Source organism: Peromyscus californicus, unplaced genomic scaffold (genome assembly GCF_007827085.1).
Source record: "Peromyscus californicus insignis strain IS unplaced genomic scaffold, ASM782708v3 Scaffold_9__1_contigs__length_137607984, whole genome shotgun sequence".
Classification (NCBI taxonomy): Eukaryota; Metazoa; Chordata; class Mammalia; order Rodentia; family Cricetidae; genus Peromyscus; species Peromyscus californicus.
In genome coordinates, this window is record NW_026294617.1 from 71883208 (window position 1) to 71903524 (window position 20317).

General features: G+C 43.7%; 2 protein-coding genes and 1 pseudogene across 2 annotated transcripts; 1 reads left to right on the top strand and 2 right to left on the bottom strand.

Moving 5' to 3' along the window:
• Positions 1 to 232: 232 nt before the first annotated feature.
• Positions 233 to 1891, bottom strand: LOC128105946 (speckle-type POZ protein-like). Its single transcript, XM_052731251.1, has one exon. The coding sequence runs from the start codon at positions 1859 to 1861 to the stop codon at positions 791 to 793; it is 1071 nt and encodes a 356-aa protein (XP_052587211.1). The 5' UTR covers positions 1862 to 1891; the 3' UTR covers positions 233 to 790.
• Positions 1892 to 10064: 8173 nt separating this feature from the next.
• Positions 10065 to 13807, bottom strand: LOC128106626 (speckle-type POZ protein-like; annotated as a pseudogene).
• Positions 13808 to 17997: 4190 nt separating this feature from the next.
• LOC128106627 (speckle-type POZ protein-like) lies at positions 17998 to 19892 on the top strand. The gene is given in 3 exon segments (XM_052732195.1): positions 17998 to 18020; positions 18892 to 19083; positions 19115 to 19892. Coding segments are annotated over 3 exon segments (993 nt in total).
• The last annotated feature ends 425 nt before the right edge of the window (positions 19893 to 20317 follow it).

The window sequence follows — 20317 nt, forward strand, 5'->3', positions numbered from 1 at the left end:
ATGCTAGGATTAAAGGCGTGTGCTATCACTGCCTAACTAGTACCTTTTCTGTTCTCTGACCCCAGATAAGTTTATTAAGGTACACAATATTTTGAGAAACACAGTACCACAAACTTCCACAGCTGAGCAGATCTGGATGGACTAAAATGGCTTTCTATAAACAGAAACAATACTGGAATCCACAAGCTGATTTTAACATTTTTATTCATTTTGTATTTTGGGGAGTTAAGTACTGTCTACAGAGATGTTTGTGCCCATAGAGACAAGAGGAGAACTGTACAAGATCCTCTACGAGAGCAACAATTGCTTTTGCCAACTGAGTCATCTCTCCATTCCCACACACTGAGTTTGGAGAAAATGTCTTCATTCTCTTCCCCTTCTCTTGTATTCAAATATTCAGGTTTGTTTTTTTCCTTTCTGAGTCCTTGACAATGTGTTCTTCTCAGTCCAATCCAGAGAAGTTTCTCCAAAGAAACCCTGTTGTAATGTGCTTGGGGCCAGCAATTAATATGAATTCCAGTTTACAACTCATTGGACAAAAATCAAACCAGTACAGCAACAGGGAAAAGGCTGAGTAGATTGTACCAGAGTCCAGACCTTCCCCTCCCCCAGCCTTCCATTCAACTCATTTCCACCTGTATTAAAGCCTCATCCACCATCTGTCTTTCCCCAGATTCACTATAAATGCTATATAGGTCCCATAGTCTACCCAGGTGTAATCGATAACTACACTGGCCGCTGCTTCTGGGAGACACATGTGGGTCACAGCTGACCAGGTACTAGGGTCGATTTATGGGTTTGAGGGGGGCTGCCGGAAAGAGCGGTGAGCAGAAGCCAGGGAATGGTATGCTTCGGCTACCAAGTGGGGACATGACTCCACCATTGTCTTCCAGCCTGAGGTCTCAGAGACCTCAGAAGCATGTGCTGTAATGAAATCCAGTGCCTGGGTTTTCAGCTGCCCTGCTCTATGGAGGTCAGCCAGGTAGAGATTGTGGGCAGCATTCTCCACAGAGAGGACCCTGCAGAGGGCATCCTCACACATGACCTTCAAACGCTCCAGGCCATACCTGTCAGCAGCTGCCAGCAGAACATCTGCCATGCTGTCGAGGTCTGGTGTTTTTCCTGTATAAATGAAGCCCATCATTGCCTTGAAGACTTGTGGCTCCAGGTCAGGGATCTCAAAGCGGTTCTTTCTGCTCTCCTCCATGTCACGTTCAAACATGGCTCTGAACACTGGAGAGTGAGCTGCTAAGATGGCCTTGTGAGCCTGAAATTCCTGGTCAGCTACCACCAGGCAGCAGTCTGTGAATTGGGAATTCTCCCACAGCTCTCCTAGCTCATCTGCCAATGTGCATCTAGGAACCTGAATTCTTGGCTTTCTGTTCTGGTCAGAGGTGCTCAAAGAGTCGTCAACCATGCTCACCTTGCAGAGGAGGGTGAGCTTGTCATCTGGGAGAAGCCAAGGCACAAACGACAAGAGGAAGTTTCGAAGGATGAACTTTTTAAATCCCAGTTCAACACCTGGTTCGAACCTAGAGACTATAGGTTTGCTCTCACCGTGGGTTGTCTCTCCTTTGGTGCTTAATATGAAGAACTGGAACTTTGCCCAAACAGGACTCTTTAGACAGCTGAGCAACACTAGGTAAACTGACAGGTAATCTGCACTTTCTTCATCCACTCCCTTCGGGTGTACTCTCAAACACCATTTGTCATTGGCTCCTATTGAGAAAGTTGGGCTTGTAATGCTTTCCTGAATTTCCTCCAGAAAAAAACGGAAGTTGCTGATGGTCCAACTGTAGAAAATATTCTGGACGCTGATTTGGGTGTGGTCACATCTCTGGGCTGTCTGGTCCCCTGACATTTCTGGAGGTAGTTTGAAGGTTAAACTGGATCCAAAATGAAGAACTAGCAATTGTTTCCTCTTCACTCTGAGGGATACAATAATAGACATGGTTTAGATTTTTAGTTTCTATTTCTGTTCCATCTTCTATGAGGGTGGAAACTTGGGTCTGAAATTTTCTATCCAGATTTCAATACTAGTTTCAGAGAAGACAGTGTAGGCTACTAGGGATTCTTACATCACTCCATTTTTTTCTAGATTGAATCTTAGGTCAATAGGTACCCAGTTTTCATAATTATAAATAACTTTTGAAAATTTGGAACATTTTGTACACTCATATCAAAAATGTTATACTAGGGTTCTGCAGAGTAACAGAACATATATAATTATTCTTTCTGTGTATGAACAAAGGGGATTCATTAGAATGACTTAGGGCTGCAGTCCTGCTATTCCCACATTGGCTAGCTGTGAAGGGAAAATCCAAGAATCTAGTACTTACTCAGTCCAGGAGGTTGGATGTGTCCCTGGGTCTTCAGTATATGCTGGAATTCTGAAGGAAAATTCTCTATTGCCAGGGAAGGAATGGACTTGCTACAAGGTGAGGGCAAGCAGGCAAAGAACAAGAGCTTCCTCCTTCCATGTCCTTTTATATGCTTCCAACAGAGGGTGTGACCCAATTTAGGGTGTGTCTTCCAGACTCAAGATTTGGATTAAAGGTGTGTGTCTTCAGGCCCTGAGATTCCGATTAGATGTTTGTTTCTTTTTACTTTCAAAGTCTGTATTTGAAGTGTATCTACCTACTTCAACTTAAGCAAAACATTTCTCACAGTTTTGCCCTCCATATTAGGATTTTAGTTAATTCCATGTCTACTTGGGTTGAGAATCAAGAATAACCACCAAAAGTGTATTTTGCTTTCTGTGGTTCATCTTCTGTAAAATAAGGGTTTGTGTCCATTCCACAGAGCTGTTATCTACTCTTACAGGGGTTTTACACTAATTCCTGCCACTAACATGATCCAGGAGAGGTGTTTTCCTTACCCTGTCAGGGGACTCAGGGTTCACAATATGGAGGTCAGGGAGTAAGAATTCATAGACGGTGGGTAAGAAGCAGAGCAGGAGGGAACCCTGAAAGTGACAGTCTGTTTTCCTGCCTTTTATTCATTCAGACTCACAGTCCCCAGGATGGCACCACCAACTTTCCATAGTGGTCTCTCCCTCCCCCTCAGATAATCCTCTTTGGAAACACTCTTCCAGATCCAATTAAGGGTGTGCTAAGTGCTTCTCAATTCCATCATGCTTACTGCCAAGTTTCAGCTTCTTAATACTTCATAATTTCCATCCTTCACTGGTGAGTTCTGTCCTCTTTAAACTTTCAACTTCCATGCTTACTTTGCTAGCACTTCAAAGAGAGATAGGATAACAGGGTGTGGTATGTAAAATGAAAAAAAACTTTAAATAAATAAGCAAACCATTTTTAAAAAGTGAGACCACATTCTGGTTTCCAAATAGTGAAGAAAATATTCAACAGTTACCAAAGAAGGGGTTTTGAGACTGTTCCCCTTAGAATGTGATCTGTTAAATACTCCCCACATCTATCATCTCTCTCCAGTTCATCAGATCTGGAGAGATTCACTAAGCCTAGATGACATGAAGGTACCTCAGTGATTCAATCAACTCAGCAATTCCCAGCCTAGCTCTCCTGAAAGTCTGATTCCAGTGCTGTTCATCCCTCAATACAGAATACATCAATCAACTGGTTTTGATGCCTAAATTTTTGTTTCCTCTTAGGAACCTTTGGCAGGTGACTAACTAGTAATATCAGTGACTGTTCTCCATGTGGGTTTGCGGTCAGAGTGGCAGATACTGCTTCCCTCAAACTCTCTGGTCCTGGGCTTTTTTTTTCTGGTGGGGAGACTTTTAGTGATTATGCTATTTTACTGGGTTTGTTTAAAACACATGTCTGACCTTGATTCCATTTTGGTAAGTGGGACCTATTGTTTCTGATTTTGTTTATCTTGGTGCCCTTAGATGGATCTGGAAGACTGTTTCCAAGTAGGATTATCTGAGAGGCAGGGGAAGGACCACCACTAAAGTTTGTTGGAGTCATCCTGGGACTGTGGGTCTGGATGGAATAAAAGGAGGAAAGAATAGAGTTACCTTCAGGGGTTCCTGGCTCTGATTCCACCTTACCATGTATGAGGTCTTCACCTGCCATCCATGTTGTGAAAACTAAGACCACTGACACGTTAAGGAAAACACCCCTTCCATGATAGTGTTTATAGCAGCAGTCATTGTAATAACATACAAGAGTTAATAATAGCTGTGCAAATGTTGACATGATCCCTTACTGATGGAAGACTAACCAAAGAAATAACACACCCTTGTGATGGCTATTATTGGTTCTCAACTTGACTATATCTGGAATTAACAAAACACCAAAATTGAGTGCACACCTGTGAGAAATTATTGCTTAAGTTGAAGTAGATAGATCCATGTTAAATAAGGACTTTTGAGGAAGGAAGACACACACCTTTAATCCAGACCTAGAGGCTTGGGGATACACCTTTAATTGGTGCTATTTCATTTTTTAATAACTACATATTATTCACCACTTACATATTCTCTTTGATGATGATGTCTCTGCTAAACTCTTGTTTTAAAAAATTATACTAGACCTTTGTTTTGCTTTCTCTTATATTTAATTTTTGTGTGTTTGGGTTTTTGAGTTTAAGCCACTTAAGAAGGACAGCCTCAACTCAAATGAACTGTTTCCCAGGGCTCCCCTTAAACTCCCTGTGTATTCCAGGCTGCCACTGCAGACTGCCATTGCTTCCTGAATATAATTAAAGAAGGACATCACTGTTTCCAGCCTCCAAATCTGTTCTTTGAGGAGGAGTACATATTTAAAGGTGTGGACCTTGACTGGGGTCTTATTGAGTTTCTTTTGGTTTTGGAGACAAGTTCTTGTTTGGTATGCCCAGACACACCAATCAAACATCAAGGATTCCTAATTCCTCTGTTTCCCAATGCAAGCCTAAGCCAAAGAAGGAAGAGTAAATTATACATTCATTACATATATGGAGGAAATATAGTTAATTGGACCTATTTCTAGACATTTTTCACAATGACCTTCCTGCATATAAGCAATCCTCCTAAGCCTGTCTCAAGAGTATCTTGAGCTGTATGGGTTAACCATACACACAATGAAAAGTAACTTTCAGCCTGATTTGGGTTCTTTCCCTTTCTGTTTTTGAAAGGGAGTGTCCTTCCACAGTCTTGACTGTCTTTGAACTTATTCTATAGACCAAGCTGACTGAAAAATATAGAGATCTGCCTACCTCTGCCTTTTGAGGCCTGGTATCAAATGTTTGACTTCTTAAATCCTTAGAGAGACAATAATAAAATGATTGGCAAGGGCAGGAATAAGACGTACTGAAAAAATATTCTTTTTTTTTTTTTTTTCTTTCTCGAGACAGGGTTTCTCTGTGTAGCTTTGTGCCTTTCCTGGAACTCGCTTTGTAGACCAGGTTGGCCTTGAACTCACAGAGATCCACCAGCCTCTGCCTCCCGAGTGCTGGGATTAAAGGCGTGTTCCGCCACCGCCTGGTGAAAAAATATTCTTAAATTAGTGGAATGTAAGTGGTAGGCCCTATGTGCTCTAGCACTCAGAGCCTGAGGGGATGTAATCGAGAGTCCTCTGGCCTGGGCTGTCTACTGAGTTTCACCACAGCATGAAGAGATGGAAGAAAACAAGAGGGAGACATCAAGACGTTTCTCTCCACCTTTGAATTTGGCTTGATTTTTCTCTTGCCCCCTGCCCAAAGCAGAACGAGATTTTTCTCATGGTCTCTGTGTTTCCATATATGTATATATATTTACTTCATTGGTTTGTTTTTATTTTAAGACTGTCTTGCTGCATTCCTTTCACCTCATCCTCACAGGTAAGAAGATTATGCATGAGCACCACCCATCCTGACTGTTGACCCCTTTAAGGAATGCTCTGGAGAATAAATAAATCTTAAATATTCAGTGAGTCTCTGACATCCTCTACTTGATCTCCAGGCAGCGTTCTTCTCTCTGTGGTATTGCACATATGCATGCTGTCATCTGTGGGCAGCTGCATCTGTGTGTTTTGCAGGAGATAAAGTCAGGAATGTCCAACATGTTAGGCAAGTTCCCTACTTCTGAACTATATATATTTTCACACTTTACCCTCCTTGGGCCTTCCCTTCATTTCTTCCTTTCTTAAGGCTCATCACTGTCTCAAAGAGTACTGGTTCCAGCAAGGACACACAACACTTGTCACTGTAATTCTGAGGTGGATGTTACTCATTCTTTGTTGTGTGGGGATGATAGACCCCAGACCCAGGGTACTACATTCTCAGTTGTGCGCCCCAAGAACCCAGACTCCAGTCCAGTTGATGCAAACAGCAAGAGGTTTATTGATGCAGCTGTACAATCAGTCGGGCTACTCTCCTCCCAAGATCGAGAGTCGTGCCTACTGCAGCCACATGGGCACTTTTAAAGGAAAAACCCACAAAAGCCATAAGATTACAATTCCCATACAATTTTGTTTCGATTGATTTATGGCTAGAGACTAATTTCACAAGATCATGGCCTGATCACAGGGTGGGGACAGTCACGTCTGTCCGCATGCACATTCTTCCCAAAACCTCAAGGGGTGGGAGTGAAGTTTACACAAAAGTTAGAGTGGTCTTTCCTGGAACACTTGCAATTATCCCAGTCACAGTTGAGCACATCTCTTAACAGAAATCTCTTTACATTGTTGCATTGTGGCAGGGGTGGCTGAGTCAGTTTGCCCTTGGAACTAGCTTTTAAGTTCCTCATTCTCCTGGGGCTTGGGGGGTGTGTAAGCCTGAAGGGTTAGGGTCTTTCAGGGACATGGAGATTCACATCTCTAATCTCAGAACTCACAGAGTATAAGACTTTGGGTCCAATCTGCTCTACATCAGGAATTCTAGATAGGCACAACTACCTAGTGAGATCATATCACAAATTAATAGTGATGATGATGATGGTGCTTTAAGTATACTAATAAAAATAATAATAATGATAATAATAATAAAGTCTTGATGTTCTTTATTAATGTTAAAGACAAGCTTTCTATACCATTTACTAAAAACTAGCAGTGTGGTTAAGGTAATTGAATAGAAATTCATGAACTAGCCATGATGTGGTAGTCTATGGCTTTGACCACAGTAGTCTGAAAGCAAAGGCTGATTCAACTCTATGTGTCTGAGGCTAACTTGGTCCATAGAGCATCTTCTAGGAGAGCCAGACATGCAGAGTGAAAAGCCATCAAAAAAGAAAGAACAAGGGACATAGGGATGAAATCATGACTTCCCACCTCTTTGTGGGAGCCTATAGAGGTTTCCTAGTGAGATCAGTGCTTGCTTTACCTAGCAGGACTGCATAAGAAGATGACTGGACCATGGACCTGGATGCCAGGTGTTTGGAAGGGTCTATACTTGGTTGTATCTAGCAAGGGGGAGGTCTTTTTCTCCTCAATGTGCTCAACTGTGACTGGGATAATTGCAAGTGTTCCAGGAAAGACCACTGTAAACTTGTGGCAGGGGTGTAACCTTGGCATTGTTATAAGAAGCCCTTTTGAATAAAGTTCTGGGCCATTGGGTATTGACCTAGGTCCTCCTGAAGCTATCTTGTATTTCTGTCTTCCTTCTTCTCGGATAGGCCTATCATTCTAAGTTCTGTATTCCTCTCTCCTCCTCATAGGAACCCTGTATAAGGTGGGGGCTGGTCCCCCACACCTCTTGAATTCCTGCTAAAATATTTCAGACTGCCAAAGCTTTAGAGAACAAACTAGTTTTTCAGAGCTACTCCATCATCTTGGCTGTCTGAACCCAATCTAAAGAGAAAGCTGGACTCAAAAATGCAGAGATCTGCCTACCTCAGCCTCCTGAGGGCTGAGATTAAATGCTTGGCTTTTTATAATTCAATTTTTTATTGATTCTTTGTGGGTTTCACATCATACATCCCAATCCATCCATCTCCCTGTCCCTTCATAGCCACCCTCCACCCTTACAGCCTCTCCCACAAAACAAAACAAAATTCAAAAGAGAAACAAAAAAATCAAAACAAAAACAACCAAACTAACTACCATACAAAAATAAAGTCCCAGAGTAGAGGCTGTAGTGTGACATAGTGAGTCCCACAGTGTACCCTTTAGTCCATCTTTACTTTACATCTTTACTTGTAAGTGTTCATTGCAATGAACAATGAGTCATTGTTCTGGTCTGAGGTCTCTGGCTTCTCCTATACCGCTAGCTACATGGGTCCTCACTGGGACTCCTCTTGGATAACCTTCGTTGTTGCCTTGTGTCATAGAGATCCTTTGTGTCACAGAGATCCTGCAGCTTTGGATCTGTAGGTCTGGCCACTTCACATGCTCCAGCAGTTCATCCATGAGGTGAATGTTGGATGAACCACCTCATAGTGCTGGTTCTGGGCTTGGGTGGTAGCTGGGTTGGTCAGCCTCCCAGCTTTCCCTCATGGACACCAACAAGGTGAGTTCTCTAGCATTGCCATTGCTAGCTCACCCACTGAGGCAGGCAGCAAGGAGTACAGTCACCTCTCCTGTCCTCTCACCCTCAGGCAGTCTCACCTGCACCACCACCCCACCCACCAACAAGGTCAGATCTACTTTGTTGTCCTTGTGAGGTATCAGAACTGGTGTCCTGGTGGGGTGTCAGAACTAGTGGGACTGGGAAACAAGAGTGCTCAGGATCCATGGTGTGAAATTTCCAAATAATCAGTAAAAATACTTTGAAACAATTGGGGGAGAATTTGTGTAGAATCCACAGGAGATTTTAGCTGGGTGGGTGAGTGGGGAAGAAAGCTGTAGCTGGTGTTCTGTTGTAATTCTAGGGATGAGACTGGGGGATTGGGTTTGGAGGGAAGGAGGAAGTTCTTCAGTTGGCTTACCTGTTTCTTTGTCTTGTTCTACTGGTGTGTTCTTAGTGAATGCTTGCTGCTGGAGGCTGGGATGATGGGTTGAGTTGGGGAAGGAAGATTGGGGAAGAAAATCGTCGTGAACCAGTGGGGATAGGGTCTGACAGGAAAGAGACCACAGCAGATTTTCTACTACAGAGGAGAGGATGACACCAGGAAAGTTGAAATTAGAGGAGCAAAGGTAGAGTTGTGGATCTTGCATTCAGCCTACTTGTTTCCCTGGAAAGAGTGGGTTAGCAAGGGTACCTTGCTGGGTTGGGAGCTGGGACAAAGCAATGAGTCGGGGGTGTGGAGATTAGAAGGGGAAGATGTATGGGATCTGCACACAGGGGTGCAGAGAAGGTTTCAGGGTGCTCTGCTGCAGAGCTGGGGATGAGAATGGGGCATTGGATCTGAAAGAACAGAGAGAGAAGAGAAGATCTGCAGGCAACCTACCTTGTTTTCTGGCACGCATGGCCTGGAGTTGTGGTTTCCAACCTGTGTGTCCCAAACTCTTTGGTGGTCTAAGGATGCTTCCAAGAGGTAGAATATCAGAAAACCTGCATATCAGATATTTACATTATTACTCATAATAGTAGCAAAATTACAGATCTTTGTAACAATGAAATAATCCTCACATGTATTACAGGGTCTGAGCATTAGCAAGGTTGAGAACTGTTGACCTAGACAGTGTGAATTCTTTCGGAATCAATGCCCTGCAACATTGTCAATACAATGAGACTTTTGCTGGCCTGGACCAAAAACACTTCTCTGTCAGATGGAGTATGATCTACTCACATTTGCCTACTTTTCTCAGTTTTCATAAGAGCATTATGGGGCATGTTCTACTCTGCCAATAATAAGTGCTAAGAAGGAAGGAGAGGCCTCCTGATACTGGTGTGGCAATGAGGATTCCGCACACACATGCACAGATTAGCAGAGCTGGATGGACTAAAATGGGGTTCTGTAAACAGAAATACTACTAGATCCTACAAACTTATTGAAAAATTTTTATTTGTGTCATTTGACTAGGGTTTTGTATACTTCCCTAGAGTACAGCAGAGTCAAACCTGACCCCTCAGCATTCCAACTTCTTTACAGTTATAGTAAAGTGGGAGAGGCCTGGTTACTTTTCCCCAGTGTCACCGTAAATGATCCACACATCCCATAGTCTACCCAAGTGTCATTTGTAACATCACTGGCTGCTGCTTCTGGAAGACACCTGTAGGTCCCAGCTGAACAGCTCCTTGGATTGTTACAGGCTTCTGAGAGCGTGCTCCAGGAATGGACCCTGTGCAGAAGCCAGGGAATGGTATGCTTCAGCCACCAAGTGGGGACATGACTCCACCATTGTCTTCTAGCTGGAGGTCTCAGAAACCTCAGAAGCATGAGCTGTAATGAAATTCAGTGTCTGGGTTTTCAGCAGCTCTTAGCTGTGGAGGTCAGCCAGGTAGAGATTGTGGGCAGCATTCTCCACAGAAAGGTCCCTGCAGAGGGCATCCTCACACATGACCTTCAAACGCTCCAGGCCATACTTGTCAGCAGCTGCTAGCACAGCATCTGCCATGCTGTCCAGGTCTGGTGCCTTCCCAGTGTAAATGAAGCCCACCATTGCCTTGAAGACTTGTGGCTCCAGGTCATGTATCTCAACGCGGTTCCTTTTGCTCTCCTCCATGTCATGTTCAAACATGGCTCTGAAAACTGGAGAGCTAAGATGGCCTTGTGAGCCTGAAATTCCTGGTCAGCTACCACCAGGCAGCAGTCTGTGAATTGGGAATTCTCCCACAGCTCTCCTACCTCATCTGCCAGTGTGCACCTGAGAGCCTGGATCCCTGGCTTCCTGTTCTGTTCAGAGATGCTGAAGGAGTGCTGGACCATGCTCACCTTGCCAAGGCCCATGGGACAAGAGGAAATCTCGAAGGATGAACATTTTGAATCCCCAGTCATAGCCTTGTATGAACCTAAAGACTATAGGGCTCCTCACACCTTGGGTTTTCTCTACTTCAGCATTTAAGACTGAGAACCGGAACTTTGCCCAAACATGACTCTTTAGAAAGCTGAGCAACACTAGGTACACTGACATGTAATCTGCACTTTCTTCATCCACTCCCTTCAGGTGTACTCTCAAACACCATTTGTCATTAACTCCTATTGAGAAAGTTGGGCTTCTAATGTGTTTCCGAATTTCCTCCAGAATAAAAGAGAACTTGTTGATGGTCCACCTGTAGAGAAATTCTGGATGCTGACCTGTGTGTAGTCCCAGGACCCAGAAAGGTCCCTGACATTTCTCCTGGAGGTAGTTTGAAGGTTAAACTGGATCCAAAATGAACAACTAGGAATTATTTTCTCTTCACCCTGTAGGACTCAATAATAGACACGATTTAGATTTTTTACTTTCTGTTTCTCCTCTGTTCCCTCTTCTATAAGGCTCGAAATTTGGGTCTCTGAAATTTTCTATCCAGATTTCAATATTAGTTTCAGAGAAGACAGTATAGGCTACTAAGGACTGTTACATCATTCCAATTTTTTCTAGATTGCATCAAAGGTCAATAGGTAACTAGTTTTGACAATTATAGACAACTTTTGAAATTTTGGAACATTTTATACACTCATATCAAAAAAGTTGAACTAGGGTTCTCTAGAGGAACAGAACATATACAAGGAAATCCCTCTGTCTTAACAAAGGGGCTTTAATAGAATGACTTAGGGCTGCAGTCCTACTAATCTTACAATGACTGGCTGTGAAGAGAAAGTCCAAGGATCCAGTACTCAGTCCAGGAGGTTGGACATGTCAGCTGCTCTTCAGTATATTCTGCAATTCTGAAGAAGGATTCTCTAATGCCAGGCAAAGGATGGACTTGCTACAAGGTGAGGGCAAGTCAGCATAGAGCAACAGCTTCCTTCTTCCATGTCCTTCTATAAGCTTCCAGCAGAGGGCATGGCTGAATTTAGAGTGTGTCTCCCATCTTCAAGATCTGGATTAAAAGTGTTTGTCTTCAGGCCTTGAAATCCCAGTAAAATGTTACCTCCAAAGTCTGTATTAACTTAACTTAAGCACAGCATTTCTCACTGTTGTGCCCTCCATTTTAGGGTTTTAGTCAATTCCATGTCTTGTTAAGTTGAGAACCAATAATAACCACCACAAGTGTATTTTGCTTACTGTGGTTCATCTTCCAATAAAATAAGTGATGGTGTCCATTCCTACAAAGCTGTTATCCCCCTTGTCCACGGCCTTCATTGGCTATGGCTGGCCCCTATTGCAGGCTTCAGTCTCTTGCCATTTCCCACAGATGTGGTCTGAGATATCGTTCGCACTGTGGGACCCCCGTCCCAGGGCTGTGTAAACCCCACCCTCATTCTCTCACTTGACAAAGCATTGAATGAATTGTGCCTGCCACTGTCTGCCCTCAGTGGGCTATGCCCTGGCCCTCATTATCTGGCTTGATGAGCCAATCCTCAATACTCACTTGATCTAGGGGATGCCTGAGATTGTACTCTTGGATTACGTTTGTTTTCTTATTTTTTTATTTTTTTTCTCTCTGCCGTGCTCATGGGAAATAAAGCTTCCCAATCTATTAGCCCTATCTCTCCCCTAGATGTCTTCTGGAAATTTTTTTTTTCATAGTTTTTCAAGACAGGGTTTCTCTGTGTAGCTTTGGAGCCTGTCCTCGAACTCACAGAGATCCGCCTGCCTCTGCCTCCCGAGTGCTGGGATAAAAGGCGTGTGCCACCAATGCCGGGCTGTCTTCTGGCAATTTTTAAGCCTCTCAGCTTAATGCCTTACTTAAAGACCTCTAAGCTTGTCTGCCTTTGTACTAAGAAAAGGTCTAAATATCCCTTAGATAACAATAAAAAAATGGCCACCTAATGGCTCCTTAGACCCCGATATTTTACAGGAATTATCTAACTTCTACCAGAGAATGGGCAAATGGAAAGAGTTACCTTCTATCCAATCTTTTCTTACCTATGTTCTAAACCCTCCCTTCTTGATTCCTTCTCTCCTGTCCATATGCCCCAATACTTTCTAATAACCTACTTCCTGAGGCGTGCAGACAAGTTTGGGAGCAGGCAAAGATACATGCAGACGAGTTTCATCAAACTAATGCTGCCCATCCACCTGGGGCCAAGGCGGTTCCTGATCAGGACTCATTGGGATTACTGTAGTGGGTAGCCATTCCAGCTTTGATCTGGAAGTTCAAACCCCCATTGAGACTTTGGCAACTGTCACGCCTACAAGGCGGGGCCAAGGGAGACACCTGGGGACCCCAGATCTGGATCAGGGAGCGCTCTCTCCGTGCTGAGACCCTGGATAATGGAGGTGGACCAAGCAGAGGTCGAGAGAACACCGCTGGACTGTGATACACCTTCCCCAGACCCCGCGACCTACCTATCCCTTAATTTGTAAGTTACGCCATTAAATAAATCTCCTTTTAACTACGTGGAGTGGCCTTAATAATTACCCCAGGTGGTTCTCTAGTTAGGGATTGGTTTACAACCTGCCTCCTGGCAGGTCTTCATAAAGCTGTCCTCAAACCAGTAAATTATGAAAAGCTAAAAAATGTAATTCAAGATAATAAAAAAAAAATTTGTCTCACTTTCTAGAACTGCTTACAAAGGTTCTCTTATAATATACAAGTCTTAATCCTGAGAGTCCAGAGGGCAGACAGCTCCTTATGACCCACTTTGTCTCCCAGAGCTTCCCTGACATTAGGGCTAAACTTAAGCATCTGGAGAGAGGGCCTCTGTCCCCACACGCAGAAGTCTTAGTGGTAGCATTTAAGGTGTACCATGGGAGAGATGAAAAAGCCCATAGACATGACTGCCAAATGCTGACAGAAGCTATCTAACCAGCTGCCTGAAGGCCTCCGGGTCCCTGTATTAAGTGTGGTATAGAAGGCCACTGGGCTCATGCCTACCCTGCCCCATGAGTGGCCACTTGTCCAAAGTGCCACCATGAGGGACAATGTTCAGCTGAATGCCCGTGTGCACCACTGGCATGGGGACATCAAACAGAGACTACCCGCCAGCCCATCTCCTAGGTTTGGCCATTTTCAAGGATTGAAGGTGCCCTGTTCCCTGCCCAACCACAGCCATCTCTCACAGGGAACCTAGGGTAGCCATGACAGTATCGGAGTGATCCACTTCCTTCCTTTTGGTGCTGGAGCCACTCACTCAATCCTAAGGGAGTTTTGGGGTCCCACCTCTCCTCATCTCCCTATGTCAATGTAGGGAGATTTACCTACCTAACCAGACCTTACCAATTAGTTGTATTTTCAGGGGTATCCCTTTCACCCATACATTTTTAGTTGTTGTAATCTGCCCTGTGCCCCTAATGGGAAGAGATTGTCTAGCTAAGGTAGGACCTTTTATTTTGTTTGCTCCTCCCATTTGACTTACCTCAGACTTGTCAGAAGCTCCTCTCCTCCTCCTCCTAGCCACCCATCCTACTAGCTCTAACATTTCATTTCCCTTGCCAGCCTCTCAGGTGGACCCCAAAGTCTGAGACACCCAGAACCCTTCTGTATTATCCAGTTGCAGGACCCTACCAGGTACGTTACTCAAGCTCAGTACCCTCTCTCACTCTAGATCCTTAGGGGACTTAAGCCTGGCATTTCTGAACTTCTCAGAAAAAAGCATGTTCCAGCTCCGCCCCCCCTTGCTAACACTAACCAATAAAATTCTGATAGCAGAGTACTAAACATTATAATATCATGACTACCAGCTCAAAATTTTAAATTCCCTGTGGCTGCTTCTTAATATGTTTAAAATTTTTTTCAAGCTCCAGAGCCAGCTTGAATCCACCTGGACAAGTCAGATCCACTTCAGATAAGTATAATTCAAACTTTTCTGATCCTGAGACCCTCCTCCCTCACCCTGGGACCCCATTGGACCCCAACCAAGGTAAAAAAAAAAATTCTAAACTCCCTCTTCTGCCTTGCCAGCACCTTGTCAGACCCAAACAGTCACAGAGCTTGAAGCAGTAGAAGGCAATGAACTTTTCCCAAAGCAGCAGAGGACAATCCACTACCTCAGGACATGTGGCTACCCCAAAAGCCCTCTTCCCTACCCCCAAAAGTTAACTGATGCTAACCGAGTCAACTGGAAGCAGTTTCGGGAGACACAACGTCCCCATTCCCGTTTACCCACCATTATTTTTTATAAAAAAACGAAGAGTCTGGAATGTTAGATTGCCTAGCCACTCCCCCAGCTACATGACCACACGCACCTGGCAAGATGCTTAGTCATTCCAGGGCCTTGTACAATACGTAATCCATGCACTGTGTGATCTTGTAATTTGCATGAACATGTAATCTATGCACATGCATGGCATAGCTACTTAAGCCCATATGCACATATGCAGGCAGGGTTCCTATAAAAGTGGGTTCAACTTATTCCTCCCCTCTTCCTACACGGTCATTCCATAGGCCTATGCACATCTTTCTTATTCCCTTCCCTTAATAAACTCTTATATTGGGTTTTGTCATACCTCGTGGCTTTTCTCACATAGTAAACAGTGCAGCTTAATATTGCACCTAGTAATAAATAACACTAAGATTCTGAGGTGGATGTTACTCATGCTTTGTTGTATCAGGGCATGGAGGTTCATGTCTCTAATCTCAGCATTCCCAGAGTATAAACCTTGGGGGCCAACCTGGTCTACATCAATAATTCTATGCCTGAAAAAACTACCTAGTGAGATCATATCACAACTTAATAATAATAATAACAACATAATTATAATAGTATTAGTAATAATAATAATAAAGTCTGTTATTTAAATTAATGTTAAAGACAAACTTTCAATATCATTTATAAGACTAATAATGTGGTTACTGTGATTAAAAAGAAATTCATGAACCAGGCCTGATGTCATAGTCTATGGCTTTGATCACAGTAGTCTAAAGGCAGAGGCTGACTCAACTCTGGGAGTCTGAGTTAACTTGGTCCATAGAGCACCTTCTAAGAGAGTGACAAGTTGTCAAAAAGGAAAAAGAATTAAAGAAACAAAGAAAGCCTGGAGGTGGTGGCGCATGCCTTTAGTCCCAGCACTTGGGAGGCAGAGCCAGACGAATCTCTGTGAGTTCAAGGCCAGCCTGGGCTACCAAGTGAGTTCCAGGAAAGGCGCAAAGCTACACAGAGAAACCCTGTCTCGAAAAACAAAACAAACAAACAAACAAAAAAAAAAAAACAAGAAAAAAAATGAAGAAAAATGCATGAACCAAATTACCACTTGAATTCCTGCTAAAATATTTCAGATGCCAAAGCTTTAGAGAATGAACTGGTCTTTCAGAGCTTTTCATCATCTTTAAGAAAGTGATTGTGATAGAATGGAGAAATGGTTCAGCAGTAAAAGGTGTTAGATACTTTTCCAGAAGACTGGCATCCAATTCACTGTATGCTCAAGGCAGTTGACAACAGTCGGTAACTCCAGTTATCCAGGGGATCCAACAGCCTCTTCTGGCTTCTAAGGGCACCATATGCTCATGGTGCACAGACCCACCTGTGTAACAGGGCCCAGGCGTTAGCAGGCTCCCATACCTAAGTACAACTGTCTCCATGATGGAAGTACCATTCAGGGTATAAAACGCAGCACTTGTGTAAAAAAACAGCAACCCCTGCCAAAAATAAAACAAAGGCTTAGTCCACCAAAGTCCATAGTTCTCAGAATACCTCTAAGTGTTCAAACCTTGCTTGAAATACAGTAACATTTTGGCTTCTGTGGTGCCACTTCTGCCTAACTGTTCTTGTTAACTGAAGTTTGTGAACCCAGAATATGGTTTTTGTGCTTAAAAGCTCACCCTGAGAAAGGCTGGTTGCTGCACTGGAATTCCGAACACCTCATGTAGTTCTGCCAGCTGGCTAATAGATTTTCTATTGTCTTAAATCCAGTTCAAGCACTATCTCATTCTCTCTCTCTCTCTCTCTCTCTCTCTCTCTCTCTCTCTCTCTCTCTCTCTGTCTCTCTCTCTGCCTGTGTGTTTGCATTTGTGTGTGTTTCTATGTCTTTCTATGTGTTTCTGTCAGTTTTGTTTTCTTTTAAGGACCAGTGGCTTTTTCTGGTATGAGGACACTCCTGCCGATTAAGATTTGTGCCTCTTCCTGTTGGGAACCTGAATCCTTTTGGCTGTGCCAAGTCCCCCAGAGAACCACCTACCCGAAATAAGAGTTCTACCTACCCCATTCCTGGAATGAGAGGTTATATGAACAGAGCCTGTAAATTGAGCCCCAGGTAGTTCTCAGTTTCCACATGGGAAGCTGCTCTCAATCTCCAGGAGCAAGTTCATGGGAGCTCTGGGCTGGCAAGGTAAAGCATTTGCTTTGCTAATGAGGGGTCTTGCAGGAATTGCCTACCTTCATTTCAAATAACACATTTGAGGGAAGCAGTACCTGCCACTCTGACCCTAAACCCACGTAGAGAATAGTCACTGGGGCTACTAGTTAGCCACCTGCGAAAGGATCCTAACTGAGGAACCAAAAATTCAGAGGTCAAAACCAGTTGATTGCCAGGCTGTGGTGGCACATGCCTTTAATCCCAGCACATGGGAAGCAGAGTCAGGCAGATCTCTGTGAGTTCAAGGCCAGCCTGGTCTACAGAGCGAGATCCAGAATGGGCACCAAAACTACACAGAGAAACCCTGTCTCAAAAAAAAAAAAAAAACAGCAGCAACAACAACAACAACAAAAAAAAAACCAGTTGATTGATTTATCCTGTATTGAGGGGTGAGCAGCATTGGATCCAGACTTTCAGGAGACCTAGGCTGGGAATTGCTGAGTAGATTGAATCACTGAAGTTATTTTCCTGTTCTCTAGGCTTAGTGAGTCCCTCCAAACATGATGAACTGGAGAAAGATAATAGATGTGGGGAGCATTTTACAAATCCCATTTCAAAGGGGAACGCTCTCAAAACCCATACTTCAGGAACTGTTGAATATATTCTTCTGGAAACCAGAATACTCTCACACTTTTAAGGCCCTGCAGAATAGCATGGAAGTTCAAAGTTTGAAGAGGACAGAACTCACAAGTTAAAAATGTAAAATACAAGGTATAGAGAAGCTGCATCTAAACAGTCAACATGACTGAATTGAGAAGTATTTAGGATCTGCATATAGCACAATAAACAAAATACACTTGTGATGGTTACTTTTGGTCTCCAACTTAATTAGACACAGAATAACAAAAATCCGAACATGGAGGGCAAACCTGTGAGAAAGTTTTTTTCTTAAATTGAAGTAGGTAAATCCACTTCGAATATGAATTTACAGATAGAAAGACAGGAACATTTAACCCTGATTTCAAGGCCTGAAGACACACACCTTTAATCCAGTCTTGAGTCTGGCAGACACACCCTAGATTGGGCCACACCCTTCTTGGGAGCATATAAAAGGACATGGAGGAAGGAAGCTCTTTCTCTTTGCCTGCTTGCCCTCACCTTGCAGCAAGTCCATTTCTTCCCTGATGTTAGAATTTTTCTTTGGAATCCCAGCATATACTGAAGACCAGCCAACACTTCCAACCTCCTGCACTGAGTAAGTACCTGATTCTTGGACTTTTTCTTCACGGCTAGCCAATGTGGGATTAATGGGACTGCAGCCTTAAGTCATTCTAATAAATCCACTTCCTTCATACCCAGAGAGATTCCGTGTACATGTGCTGCTACTTTGGAGAACTGAAGTACATTTTTGATATGAGTGTATAAAATGATCCAATTTTTCAAAAGTTGTATTTAATGGTCAAAACTAGTTACCTATTGAACTAAGATTCAATCTAGAAAAAAAATGGAGTGAGGTAACAGTCTCTAGTAGCCTAGACTGTCTTCTCTGAATCTACTATTGAAATCTGGATAGAAAATTTCAGAGACTCAAGTTTCCACACTCATAGAGGAAGGAACAGAGGAGAAACAGAAACTAAAAATCTAAATCTGTGTGTATTCTTCTGTCCCACAGGGTAGAGATAACACAATTGCTAGTTCCTCATTTTGGATTCAGTTGAACCTTCAAACTACCTCCAGGAGAAATGTCAGAGGACAGGATAGCCCAGAGCTAGGATTACACACAGATCACCATCCAGAATTTCTCCTACAGGTGGACCATCAGCAGCTTTTGTTTTATTCTGGAGGAAATTCGGGAACACATTAGAAGCCCAACTTTCTTAATAAGTGCCTATGACAAATGGTGTTTGAGAGTAAACCCAAAGGGAGTGGATGAAGGAAGTGTAAATTACCTGTCAGTTTACCTAGTGTTGCTCAGCTGTCTAAAGAGTCATATTTGGGCAAAGTCTTAAACACTGAAGGAAAGGAAATCCAAGGTGGGGGAGCCAGAAGGGCTTTAGGTTCTTGCCATGCTGGCACTGGGGATTCAAAAAGTTCATCCTTTGAAATTTCCTCCTATCCCATGCTTCTTTGGTTCTCGCAGATGATGGGTTCATCCTTCTCTGCAAGGTGAGCGAGGTCCAGGACTCCTTCAGCCTCTCTGACCAGAACACAATGGCAGGGATGCAGGTTCCATGCTGCACATTGGCAGATGAGCTAGGAGAGCTGTGGGAAAATTCCCGATTCACAGACTGCTGCCTGGTGGTATCTGGCCAGGAATTTCAGGCTCACAAGGCCATCTTAGCAGCTCACTCTCCAGTTTTCAGAGCCATGTTTGGACATGACATGAAGGAGAGCAAAAGTAGTCGCGTTGAGATCCATGACCTGGAGCCGCAAGTCATTAAGACAATGATGGACTTCATTTACACCGGAAAGGCACCAGACCTGGAAAGCATGGCAGATGTTCTGCTGGCAGCTGCTGACAAGTATGGCCTGGAGCGTTTGAAGGTCATGTGTGAGGATGCCCTCTGCAGGGACCTCTCTGTGGAGAATGCTGCCCACACTCTCTTCCTGGCTGACCTCCACAGCTCATGGCAGCTGAAAACCCTGGCACTGGATTTCATTACAGCTCATGTTTCTGAGGTCTCTGAGACCTTAGGCTGGAAGATAATGGAGGGCTCATACCCCCACTTGGTGGCTGAAGCTTATGGCTCCCTGTCTTCTGCACAGGATACTTTCCTGGAGCCCCCACTCAAACGCATGAAGCGATCCTAGAACCTGGTCAGCTATGACCTCTTCTTGTCTCCAAGAAGCAGTCAGTATAGACTACCAATGACACCTGGGTAGACTATGGGATTTTTGGAGTATTTTCAGTGAAAGTAGGGAAAGACAGATGGTGGTTCAGGATTTAATACACCTGTTAATGTGTTGAATGGCCGATTAGAGAGAGGTAGAGACTGGACTCTGGTATACTTTGTGGTTTGTTAATTTGTCTCATGAGTTGGAAACTGCTATTCAATTTAGTTGCTGGCCCCATGGACATCCCAAGAGGGCTTCTTTGGAGAAACCTGTCTGGATTGGACTGAGAAGAACATATGACCAAGGGCTCAGCAAAGGACCAAACAAAAATGAATGTTTGCTTACAAGAGAAGTAGAAGAGAATGAAGACTTTTTCTCAAAACTCTGTGTGTGGGACTGGA